General features: G+C 45.2%; 1 protein-coding gene across 3 annotated transcripts in view; it reads right to left on the bottom strand.

Moving 5' to 3' along the window:
* Positions 1 to 13634, bottom strand: part of LOC144684591 (syntaxin-1A) — a 260323-nt gene that overhangs the window by 9414 nt on the left and 237275 nt on the right. For 2 of the 3 annotated variants that reach the window (XM_078548570.1, XM_078548571.1), the window contains exons 8-9: positions 13430 to 13567; positions 8976 to 9086 (exon numbers count right to left, since the gene is read on the bottom strand). In XM_078548570.1, coding sequence (XP_078404696.1) covers positions 8976 to 9086; positions 13430 to 13567 — 249 coding nt within the window. Of the gene's footprint in view, positions 1 to 8975; positions 9274 to 13429; positions 13568 to 13634 lie in introns of those variants that run through there. The other variant, XM_078548572.1, reaches the window with a different exon arrangement.

The following is a 13634-nucleotide window of genomic DNA, read 5'->3' as shown; positions in this document are numbered from 1 at the left end:
TATTGGAATAAATTTCAAGTATTTCTTTAATACCATCCATTGATGATCTCCCACTTATGATGCTTTCCAATAACGACAAGCCATTTGAAACTGTGCTATCTGATATTTGTAACAATAGCACATCAGAATTAGAAATCCTCTGCTATTTTAAAAATATTTAACCCGTTAAGGTTAATGTCTTCATTAAACTTTGTCAAAAGGAGTTTCATAAAACATGTGATCCCGCGATATAAGTTTGCCCTGAGAGCTTCCAGTTTTAAACTCTAATATTTTGCATCACATGTTAACCATGCTCACTGGGTCCTTCCATGCTCTCATGTACTAATTCTGGGTGATTAATAAAAATTAGGGGATAACATTTCTGCTCATTTATGTCAGTAATATCAGCGCAATCCAGGCGGAATCAGCTGAACCCGCACAAAAGAAGTTCAGACGCCAGTGACTTATGCTCAAAACCATTTATGTTCAGGTTTTTCATGATCATTTCTACTGAGATTCAAGATTTGATTTGCCTGAATTGGGTTTCCCACAAAACTGAGCATGCTTCTCAGGTTGGCATCACAAGAATCTGATGATTATGCTGGATAAAGAAGGCTCTTCAAATTACGCACATTTCTTAGGCACATAGATAAATATTTTATAGTTACTTTCATATCAAAAGGTATACAGTTTACTAAGAAACTGACTAGCGTATGACTCTGTATAATTTTTAAAAGTTAATTTTAGTGATTTTAAGTCTGGTTACTCGCAAATGGAGAACTGGGCACTTATTATAAATGCTTATTTTTTGCAATAAACCTATTTTCAAGCTACATATTAGTAAAACTGCAACCCGTTATCACTGTTAAACACATCAAGGAATTTTTAAAATGTGTTTTATTACACTGCCTGATTGTATCAGTTCATTGAAGGTCTTACATTGTGATTGAGCGAATGAATTTCAGTAGAAACTTTTAAATGGTAACATTTAAAGTACATTTTGTTTGCTACTTCCTGATTGTGCCTAAAGTGGAAACTCTACCCCATGTTCCACAGTTTAGGTTCTGACATTAGTGGAGCAAAACAGAATCTGGCTTTAAATCTAGCACAGGTCAGGTCATAAAGATTGCATTTGATTATTATAGATTCTCAAATAACAAGATAGCATTTCTTTGGGTTTCTGCCATATCTTTCAACTTACAAGTCTGGCACAGTGGTCTATGCAGAGGCGACATTGGTTTGCTTAAACAATGAGCGGGATGTGAACTTGGAGGTGAGGAGGTTGTTTTGAGGTCAGGAAATCAGGAAGAACACTTCTTTTTATCTCTGTTTACCGATCATGGCCACCAGGGGCAGGCTGCCCATTGGGCAGGTCGGCCTTCAGCACCAGGCTGCAGCTGGGGAGTGGAGAGGAGGGAAACAGGGACCGGAAAATCTGGGGTGCGGAGGTAGCTGGAGGAGCTTGGAGGCCAGGAGATAGATCGAGGCGAGATGAAAGGTCAGAGGCTAGAGCAGCAAGGGGATTGGAGGTCAGAGGAAAGACTGAAATCTGGAGCAGGAGGTAAATATGTAAATGAGGGCCAGGGACAAGATCAGAATGGGGTTGGGGAAGATTGGAAGCTAGAGGGAACGTAGGAGGCTGGGTGGGGAGGAGGGGTGAGAAATGGAGGTCTCATGGGGGGGGATGGGGATTGTAAGAGCCAGGCTGTAGGGGTGAGATCAGAGGTCATGTGGAGGGGATTGAAAGGGTTGTTAGGGGTGCGTCCAATTGCAGGGTTTGTTGAAGCTGGTAACCTGGATCCCACAGGTAAGTGCAAAACCGCATACCTCCTCCATCCAGCAATCTTCATCTTCCTTTAACTGCTGGCTGTGCGAAGGCCTAGAAAACTCCTCGGGCCAGGGGTGAATTTATAATGGTGGTTAAATATGAGGCGAGCAACCTCATTATAATATTTAAATGTCCAATTTGTCTCCTGGATTTGAGTTGGTTGCTTGCCTCCCCATCCCAGCTCCATAAAATCAGAAGCAAGCAGTTTAAAGTCAGAATTCAGATGTTTAACATTATACCCAACCCCAACCCACCCTAAAATTCATAGGGCAGACTTTTGCCCTTGGTGGGGGTGCTCAGCGGGGGCAGTCGATCAGCACTGGACCATGGTTTCATGCTGGCGGGACAATCAAGGCCCGCCCAGTGTGAAACGCGAGCGGCAGCACTGAGCGCGGCCTGTGCGGTGGGGGGGGGGAAGGGGGGTTGGGGGAGGAGGAGGACGAGCGGAGCGAGCGTGAACTTTGCGCATGTGCGTGAGTGAGCGCTTCATAATCTCCCTGAGGCACAGAGCTGCCTCAGGGAGATGAAGAGATATGAAAAAAAATGTAACGAAACATGTCCCCTCATGTGACTCTGTCACATAAGCAGGGATATGTTATCAGCGGAAAATTAAAGTTATTTTATTTTTACTTGCTTTTGGAAACCTCATCCTGCCCATGGATGAGGTTTCCAAAAAAATACAAAGGCCACTTGGCCTTTTTGCCTGCCTGCAAACGTTAGGTTGGACGGGCAGCAAAAATTTTAATTTAATTAATTACTTAATGGCCTTAATAGGCCTTTTAATTGTCGGCGAACGCGCTGCTGGTTCCAACTGAACTATCGCGTGACTGCGCATTGACGTTGGCACGTTCGGCTGACGTCATCGCACGTCATTTTATGCTCGAGTGAGTCGGGCGCGCGCCCGCCCGGCGAACAAAGATTTTTGCCCATAGGAACTATTGGCCTGCTTCTCATCCATGTCATTGGAGTTTATTTTGATTTTAGAAAGTACATATTCCCTTAGATGCTTGCATTGGAATAGTTTAGACTGTACTCAATGGAAGCTGTATCGGAATGGATTAAACTAGGATAAATATCATGGGATATATTATATTGGGATAAATTAAAGTGTGATAAATTGATGGTATTAGGTACATTTAACAAAGACCTATCATATCAGGACAGTCCTGAAGTTGACTTTGCCAATTGTAAAAGCAAATACCGCGGATGCTGGAAACCTGAAATATAAACAGAAAACGCTGGAAAAACTCAGCAGGCCTGGCAGTATCCGTGGAGAGAGATGCAGAGTCAACATTTCGAGTCATAAGGACTTGTGTGCCCTCAAGGCGACAGGCCAGGTGCTGGAAAGTGGGATTAAAAATGAGTGGCAAGTGCCCTTTTCCTCTTTTTATGGCCAGCGCAGACATGATGGGCTGAATGGCCCCTTTCTGCGCCGTAACCTTTCTATGGTTCTATGGAAATGTTGACTCTGTTTCTCTCTCCACGGATGCTGCCAGGCCTGCTGAGTTTTTGCAGCATTTTCAGTTTTTATTTGCCAATTGTAATCTTTGGCTTGACTGCATCTAAGTAATTACAAGCCAACCAACTAACACCACGGCAGAATGTAAGGGTATAGATTGATCTGAAATAGATTGAAACAGGCAAATGAAAGGTTCCTTTATCGCCTGGCTGCAAGATCTTGGAAAAACTGAAGTCAGTCTTGGCACTGGCCGAGCGGACAGTGGCCTGCGGCAGTGAATTGCACACAACCTGGCACAGTTGACACTAAACTGGCAAACTCTCCCCAGATGGCTTGTGTGGGAAGTAGAAAGTCGCACAAGTGCAGAAGGGATGCTCATCCAAGACTGAAGTGAGGGCAGGTGGTTACAGTTTGTATCAGGCCATGTTCTATCTGCGTGGAGTGATAGAAAGTAGAGAAGAAAAAACAAAATGCATTGTAGCCGCTATGTTTTACTGGGACACATTATATCCAAATAGACTAATTAGACAGATTGTATTGGAGAGATTTTATTAGGAATGATTGTATTGGGATATAATATAACAGGATAAGTGATATGAGGCTAGGTTTATTTATAAAACACTGCACTGGTATTGATTTGACAAGGATCTATTGCATTCTGATCCATTATATAGTGACTAGATTAGATTATGTCAGGAGAGATCACAGTCTTTGGAATACATTCAAATAGGATACATAATGATGGGACAAACTGTACAATTAAAGATCAGGTCAGGTTTGTTGGTCTGGATCAGAAATTGGCTTAATTGGATAGATTTTATTTAAATATTGAAGAAATTAGACGATGGTAGATTGCATTAGGGAAGAAGTTCAGGGAACAGATTGAGTTAGATACCGGGTTGGATAATGGGGCGAACATTAGCACAGCTCAGGATAGATGGTAAGAGGGATGTAAAACTTGATTTTTTTAGTTTCCTATTGTTTCATTGAATAGCCATCAAGTCACCACATTTAGAAGTCGTGCTCCCAATATTCTATGAACTACTGCTGCAAATAGAGCTGGTACTTTCTGCTACAATGTCACATGGAGAGCTCACCATGAGTGATGAATGCTACATTGGAATGCAAACCGCCAGCTGGTTTGGTGGGGTAAAAAGGTGCGAATGAAAGGACTGGCAATCCAAAAGCTGATGGGAGAAAGGTTTCACAGAGGATCCAAGGACAGGGAAAAGGAATGGAAGAATCACAGAATGCATTAAGTGTCAGCAAAGATAATGTTTCTCTGCCATGGTTCTATAGAGACATAGGCTTTGTCTTTCCTCTCATACTGTTCTGAACTGATATTCTTTAACATACATCATGAAACGGAACAATCCGACTGGTCTCTGCACCATATACTACTGAGACCCTGGGCATGTATTACAAGGCTGCGTTCTGAATAGTTGACAAGATGTCAACCTTCCACCACCATCCAACCCATGGGTGTGCTCGAGCCTCCAGATGACGCTCCTCCTCAGTCAATTTTTGTTTCTAGGAAAGTTTCTTTATTTTTCTGTGTAACATCATCCCTTTTACTTGTTCATTCACTCAATGTGTGTACATTATGTGACATTCAAACATTGTTGGACGATGCTATCACCCTGAGCTAGTGATACTAAGGAGGGCGAGAAACCGATAGGAAATAAAGACTCGATCCGAGGTTAGTAGAGTGCTATGTATATTTTATAATGTAGCACGTATTGCTGAGTCTAATACACTCCCTCATGTATATTCTATTCTTAGCACTACTAGGTCTAGTACTTCTGTTCTTTTTTTACAATTTTTTTTTACTTGGGCATCTATAATTACCTTGTTTCTGATTTATATGTCTTTTATCTGTATGTAAGATGTAAGGTTGTGTCTGTACTTGTGAACTGCAGGAATTTCCTTTAATATAGGCAGCAGGTGAATTTCTGTGAGAGATTCACTGTCTTAATTGTACACAGAATGTACACCCCTGATAATAAATCTAAGTAGAGACTTGGACAGTGTGCTGAACTGAGAAGAAAAATCCAGAGACAATTACTGACTAGCAACTAACGAAGTCCACAAGATGATCAGGACCAATTACAGCCCACAAGATGACCAGGGCCTAATACAGTCCGCAGGATGACCAGGATGTAATACAGTCAACAGGATGACCAGGCCTAACATCTACAAGATAATACAGCCCACAGGAATACAGCCCGCAGGATGAATGCTGTCAATACAGTCAACAGGGTGACTGGTGCCTCATACAGTCTGTGGGATGACCGAGGTCTCATTCAGGGTGTTTGGGACCGAATACAGTCAACAGAGTTACTGGGACCTAATACAGTCAACAGGATGACTGGGCTTAATATAGTTTACAGGATGACTGGGACCTCAATCAGCCCGCAGGATGACCAGGACCTAAGCCAGTTAACAGGGCGCCCGGGGCCTCATACAATCTGCAGGATAACCTGAGCCTAATGCAGTCTGTAGGATGACCTGAGCCTAATACAGTCAACAGGATGACTGGGGCCTAATACAGTCTGCAGGATGGCCAGTATTGAATACAGTCTGCAGGATGACTGGACCTACTACAGTCAACAGGGTGAGTGGGACCTAATATAGTCTGCAGGATGGCCAGTACATAATACTGTGAGCAGGATGGCCAGTACCTAATATAGTCAGCAGGATGGCCAGTACCTAATATAGTCAGCAGGATGACTGGACCTAATACAGTCCACAGGATGACCAGGACCTCAATCAATCTGCAGGATGACTGGGGCTTCAGACAGTCTGCTGGGTGACCGGGACCTAACACAATCTGCAGAATGGCCAGTACCTAATACAGTTAGCAGGATGACTGGACCTAATACAGTCAACAGGATGACTGGGACAAAATACAGTCAATTGGATGGCAGTGGTCTAAAACAGTCGGCAGGATGGCCGGGGCCTAATACAGTCTGCAGGATAACAGGGACCTAACACAGTCTACAGGGTGACCAGAGTCTCATACAGTCTGCAGGATGACTGGGACCTAATGCAGCCAACAAGGTGACCGAGACCTAGTACAGTCCACAGGATGACTGGGACCTAATACAGTCAACAGGATGACTGGGACCTAATACAGTCAACAGGATGACTGGGGACTAATACAGTCAACAGGATGACTGGGCACTTACACAGTATACAGGATGATCGGAACATATTACAGTCTACAGGATGACTGGGACTTAATACAGTCAACAGGATGACGAGGTACTAATACGGTCAACAGGAAAACCGGAGCCTAATGCAGTCAAGAGGGCGGCCGGAGTCTCACACAGTCTGCAGGATGACCGGGGCCTAACACAGCCAGCAGGGTGACTGGGACCTAACACAGTCAACAGGGTGACCGGGACTAGTACAGTCTACAGGATGACTGGGACATAATACAGTCAACAGGATGACAGGGACTAATACAGTCAACAGGAAAACCGGGGCCTAATGCAGTCTACAGGGCGACTGGAGTCTCATTCGGTCTGCAGGATGACCGGGCCTAATGCAGTCTGGAGGATGACCTGGACCTAATACAGTCAGCAAAATGACCGGGACCTAACACAGTCAACTGAATGACCGGACTTAATACAGTCAACATCATGACTGGGGTCTAATACAGTTAACTGGATGACCGGGACCTAATTCAATCAACAGGATGACAGGGGTCTAATACAGTCACAGGAGGACCGGGACTTAATACAGTCAACAGGAGGACCAGGACTTAATACAGTCAACAGGATGACTGGGACCTAATACACTGAACAGGATGACCAGGACTTAAAACAGTCAACAGGATGACCAGTACCTAATACAGTCAACAGGGTAACTGGGACCTATTACTGTCAGCAGGATGACCGGCATCCAACACAGGCAACAGGATGACTTGGACCTAATACAGTGAAAAGGATGCCCGGGAACTAATACAGTGAAAAGGATGACCGGGGCCTAATACAGACAGCAGGATGACTGGACCTAATACAGTCAACAGGATGAGTGGGGCCTTATGCAGTTACCTGGATGGTGGTGGTCTAAAACAGTCAACAGGATGGCCAGGACCAAATACAGTCAACATGATGACCGGGACTTAATACACTCAACAGGATGACCAGGACTTAATACAGTCAATAGGATGACCAGTACCTAATACAGTCAACAGGGTAACTGGGATCTATTACAGTCAGCAGGATGACCGGCATCCAACACAAGCAACAGGATGACTGGGACCTAATACAGTCAACAAGATGACCTGGACCTAACACAGTCAACAGGATGACCTGGAACTAATACAGTGAAAAGGATGCCAGGGAACTAATACAGTGAAAAGGATGACCGGGGCCTAATACAGTCAGCAGAATGACTGGACCTAATACAGTCAACAGGATGAGTGGGGCCTTATGCAGTCACCTGGATGGTGGTGGTCTAAAACAGTCAACAGGATGGCCAGGACCAAATACAGTCAACACGATGACCGGGACTTAATACACTCAACAGGATGACCAGGACTTAGTACAGTCAACAGGATGACCAGTACCTAATACAGTCAACAGGGTAACTGGAACCTATTACAGTCAGCAGGATGACCGGGACCCAACACAGGCAACAGGATGACTGGGACCTAATACAGTCACAGGATGACCAGGAACTATCACAGTCCACAGGATGACCGGGGCCAAATACAGGCAACAAAGTGACTGGGACAAAATACAGTCAACAGGATGACTGGGAACTAATACAATCAACCGAATGACCAGGGCCTAATGCAGTCAACAGAGCAACCAGGACCTCATACAGTCTCCAGGATGCCTGGGGCCTCTTACCGTATGCAGCATGACCAGGGCCTAATGCAGTCTGCAACATGACCGGGACCTAATACAGTCAACAGGATGACTGGGACCTAATACAGTCAACAGGATGACCAGGCACTTACACAGTATACAGGATGACCGGAACCTATTACAGTCAAAAGGATGACTAGGACCTAATGCAGTCACAGGATGACCGGGAACTAAACAAGCCAACAGGATGAACGGGAACTAATACAGCCAGCAGGGTGACCGCGAACTAACACAGTCAACAGGGTGACCGGGACCTAGTACAGTCTACAGGATGACTGGGACCTAATACAGTCAACAGGATGACTGGGGACTAATACAGTCAACAGGAAAACCGGGGCCTAATGCAGTCTACAGGGCGACTGGGGTCTCATTCGGTCTGCAGGATGACCGGGCCTAATGCAGTCTGGAGGATGACCTGGACCTAATACAGTCTGCAGGATGACCGGGACCTAATACAATCAACAGGATGACTGGGACTTAATACAATCAACAGGACGACTGGGACCTAATACAATCAACAGGATGACCGGGGCCTAATGCAGTCTACCCGATGACCGCGACCTAAAATAGTAAAATAGTCAACAGGAGGACCAGCACCTAATACAACCAACAGGATGACTAGGACCTCATACAGTCAACAGGATAACCAGGGCCTAATGCAGTCTGCAGGATGACTGGGACCTATTACAGTCTGCACCTTGATCATGTGAACACAAGGCTTGAGAAACATTGTTTTTCTGTGGTCTCTTGCGATGTGATTAGGGAAGCACAATTCACAAATGGGGTTGCCCATGCCACATGCTGAGGTGGAGACACTCGCACTACTCACCCGTCGCGCTTTACTCTGGTACTTAACCGCCTTTTTCGTGTCGGACACTGCCCTCTCTACGTAGTCAACTGAGTGCTCAACGTTGTATTCGATCCTGTCTATCATCTCTCCCTGGGCGTTGAGGAAAGAGCACAGACATGTGAAAATAACCGGTCTTCTCAGGGTGTCATTCTCTCCGGCCACTTACCCGTCTGCTTGTACCCTGAAAATTAACTGCTTTTTTTGTGTTGTCCTTTGCCTGCGCGACATAATCCGCTGCATTGGTGACATTCTGCTCAATGCTGTTGACCACATCACCCTGAAACAAAGGGAAAGGGTTTACCTCCACAAAGAGCTCAGACACTCCGAGCACACACAACATAACCTCATGCCATTTACTTGCTCATCCACCCACACCTTCCAGCTGTCCGTAAGCCCAGCTGAAGCCCCCGGAGGCTTCATTCTTCAGCCCCACAGTAACTACTGCCCTGTTACATGGAGCTCACGTTCCTATCTCGGGTGTCACTCCAATGGCTCAACTAAATGTGGGGTGAAACACAGCCCGAAAACCGTGTCCCGCCATGGCATACTGAGCCATTCACGCTCTCTGGAACTCGCTTATCAGATCATTCAATCACTCCCAAGTGGAAAGTTGCTGAAGTTACTAAAAATATGAATTTAGTTTTGAATCTTAACAGGTGATGATCAGCGAAAGATTTCTAGACTCTATCGCTGCTGTTCAGAACTTTCAAACTGGGGTGAGAATTCCTTTGGAGACTATCTGTAAATGCAGATTTTTCCTGACTTGCCCTCAAAGGAAAAGGAGTGAAGGCTTGTTTCGCTGAGTCTCCTGTGGGTGCCACTGCCATTACCACTGAGTGGGGTGGGGGGAGAATATCATCATTGCAATTTTTCTCCCAGCTGCCTCAATCCCCCCCCCGACCCCCGACTCACTGCAGGGCCAAAATAAGAGGTGGAACAAATGTTTGAGTCCTCTCTCCAAAGCCTCCTACATCCACCTCAGGATCTTCAGGTCTGACTGGGGCCTTCTGGTTACTGAGTCTCTGCCTGCAGCTAAAAGGTCCCAACATGTAGCTGCAGGCCTCGGGTGATCTGGCCCTTGTAGCACTCGGCCCTGCCAAGAATTCAGAAATCCCAGCACTTCACATGTGCTGCTCCTGTCCAGTGTTGGCACGGGGGAGGGAGAGAGCTGGAAAACCTGTCCTTTCTTAGGTTGGTTATTCCTTATTCATGCAGCGACCAGAGGAATTCTTACCCACTCAGCTTCTGAATAAACAGCTGCATTGAAACTGCTGGGCCTTGAACTGTGCTGGTGCTCACCCATGGTGTGTGGCTTGCTCCAACAATAATGAGCAGCAAATTGACCCAGTAAATCTGCTGATGATATTCACCAGGCCTGGGGCAATGGGAGAAGCTAAGTGAACACTTGTAAAGTGAGAAAACTCCACATGTTTGGCAGGGTTGGTGATATGTTTCTGCCTTCATAAAAATAGCCGGGGTCATGCAAGCAATTTGTAGCACATGCTATCATGCAAATGACACAGGTTACTGCATGCTGCAAATACAGAGATACAAATACCTGCAGGACTCCACCATCCAGTCCAGGGTATTGGCAGAGAGAGAAAACACAGGCTGTTACCAGCATATGCAGCACAGACTCACAGACAGAGCCTCCCAGTAACACTGGAAATCAGAACTACAGTGAGCTCTATTACAGTTCTATTACACCCTCCCCTCAGTCTCACTCTCTAAACTAGTTTGGTTTAGTTTCCCAATATCCCAAGCCTCTCTAGCCCACAGTGGGCTACTTCAGGGGCCAGTATTCGGACCTCTGCTTTTCTTGATCTATATTAATGATCTAGACTTGGGTGTACAGGGGACAATTTCAAAATTAGCAGATGACTCAAAACTTGGAAGTATTGTGAACTGTGCAGAGGACATTGATAGACTTCAAGAGGACACAGACAGGCTGGTATGGGCAGACCAGTGGCAGCTTAAATTTAATGCAGAGAAGTAAGAAGGGATAGATCTTGGTAGGAAAAATGTTAGAGGCAACATAAAATAAATGGTACAATTTTAAAGGGGGATACAGGAGCAGAGGCACCTGGGGGTTTTATGAGCATAAATCATTGAATGTGGCAGGACACGTTGGGAAAGTGGCTAACAAGGCAGATGGGAACCAGGCTTTATAAATAGGGCCATAGAGTATTTAAATAAAGGAACTTCTGATAAACATTTATGAAATGCTGGTTTGGCCTCAGCTGGAGTTTCATGTCCAAATCTGGGCACCACATTTTAGGAAGGATTTGAAGGCATTGGAGATGGTGCAGAAAAGACTTAAGATAATAGCTCGGGGATGAGGAACTTCAGTCAGTGTTCAAGGATGGACTGGAGAAGCTGGGGCTGTTATCCTTCGAGAAGAGAATGTCGAAGGGAGATTTGATAGAGGTGTTTAAAATCATGAGGGCCTAAACAGAGTATACAGGGAGAAACTGTTCCTGTTGGCAGAAGGGTCGTGAATCCAGAGGACACCGAATTAAAGTGATTGGCAAAAGAATCAGAGGTGACAGGTGGAAAAACATTTTCATGCAGCGAGTGCTTAGGATCTGGAATGCACTGCCGGAGAGTGGGTGGAGGCAGATTCAATCATGTCTTTCAAAAGGAAATTGGATAAATATCTGAAAAGATTTGCAGGGCTATTGGGAAAAAGCAAGAGAATGGGACTCGCTGAGTTGTTCTCACAGAGAGCTAGTATGGACATGATAGACCAAATAGGCTCCTTCTGTGCTACAACCATTCATTGATTCTATGATTCACAGAGCAGAAACTCAGCTCTTGCCCAGCATAGGGGGCAGGGAGGGCAGGGCTGAGTGCTTGGAGTGGGAGATCTTCAAAGGGGTGTGAGGGGCGATTAGTAAAGGTAACTGGGACATGGGGGGATGGTGGGAGTGGAGTCATCCGTGATCATGACCAGCGAGGGGAAAGGAGGAAGATTCTGTATGTGAAGCAGCTTGGCTTGCCCTTGGCTTAGTAGCACACTTGGCTAAGCCAGTCATGAGTTGAAGTCCCACTCCAGAGACTTTGAACTTACAGATACACTGACACTAGTGCAGTACTGGGGTAGTGCTGCCCTGTCAGAGGTGCCATTTTGGGGAACAGACTCGAGAGACTGAACGGCCTGCTCCTATTTCTGTACACCTGCTAGTGAATTGTCTCAAGTTTGGAGTTGACAATGTGGATGAATCATCATCGTGAACAGGTTCGACAGTTACTGTGTCAGCACACCACTCACTCTGCACACAGCCTGCACCTCTGGACAGTCCTGAAGTTTGCTAACTCTGCCAGTCTTTCACTTTATCAACTGAAAGCGGTTACTGAATGAAACAGATACTTCTCCTTTCCCAAAGTGAATATCTTACTCCCAGGCTGTATGAAATGAAAGTCAACATAATTGGATATTTTCAAAAATAGAAGCATAGAGCCTCACATTGGGAGTGGGGGAGATGTCAATGTATGCAGGCCTAACCTCCAGTGGCATCACTCATATTTAGTACGAGGAAATTGTACATCTTTCACATCTTTCGCATTGGGAGTGGGGGAGATGTCAATGTATGCAGGCCTAATCTCCAGTGGCATCACTCATATTTAGTACGAGGAAATTGTACATCTTTCACATCTTTCGCATTGGGAGTGGGGGAGATGTCAATGTATGCAGGCCTAATCTCCAGTGGCATCACTCATATTTAGTACGAGGAAATTGTACATCTTTCACATCTTTCGCATTGGGAGTAGGGGAGATGTCAATGTATGCAGGCCTAATCTCCATTGGCATCACTCATATTTAGTACGAGGAAATTGTACATTTTTCACATGTGCTCCTTTTAACAAATAGAGAGAAAATGCAGCACCACTTAGTGTGTTACTGAGTAATACAGGTCAAGGAGGTCTGATGTTCTGTCCCCAATCTCTACTATATTAGTTACTCTCCACTGGGTGCTGGTGAAGGTAGTGCGATCGGACTCAATGCTGCTGACTTGGGAGGGGAGAAGTGATAAGTGAAGAAAACTGGAAGGAAGATTCGGGGATGAAGTCTAAAAGCTAAAAAGGAAGATCACACAGCTTCATATTAGAGTCAGTCTGGGATGGACACACAGTAGGTGGGTTACACACAGCACTTTCTCTGACATTGATAATACTCTTTAACATTAACAATGATTAACCAATTGTTTTACAAGTCACAGCGTAAAGTGAAGTGATATCTCACACACAGACATACACGCACACGCACTCACATAAAGGGACTTGTCGGATCAGGGCATCATGTCAGCTAAAATCAGAATTATCATGGAGACTATTACTGACTAAGCAGGTTCTACTCTATATATATAGTTGTCAGTTAGTGTTTATGGTACAAGTTCATTATGAGAACACTCTCTGCTCATTCCTTCTCTTACCTGGCTTTCCACCAGCATTGCCATGTCCATGAACATATCGTGCAGCTCACGGATACAGTTCTCCAGTTTGATGATCTCATGGTGTCGTGTCTCAATCTCGTTCAGTGCCTGCTTCGTAATGTTTGAGTCCATTATGATCTATGGGAAAAAGCAGAATCAGCTGATCGCCCGGTGAAGACATTATTTTTAGACCTGTCCAGGTAGA

This window comes from Cetorhinus maximus, chromosome 9 (genome assembly GCF_964194155.1).
Source record: "Cetorhinus maximus chromosome 9, sCetMax3.hap1.1, whole genome shotgun sequence".
NCBI lineage: Eukaryota > Metazoa > Chordata > Chondrichthyes > Lamniformes > Cetorhinidae > Cetorhinus > Cetorhinus maximus.
This window is presented reverse-complemented; position numbering and strand designations above follow the sequence as displayed.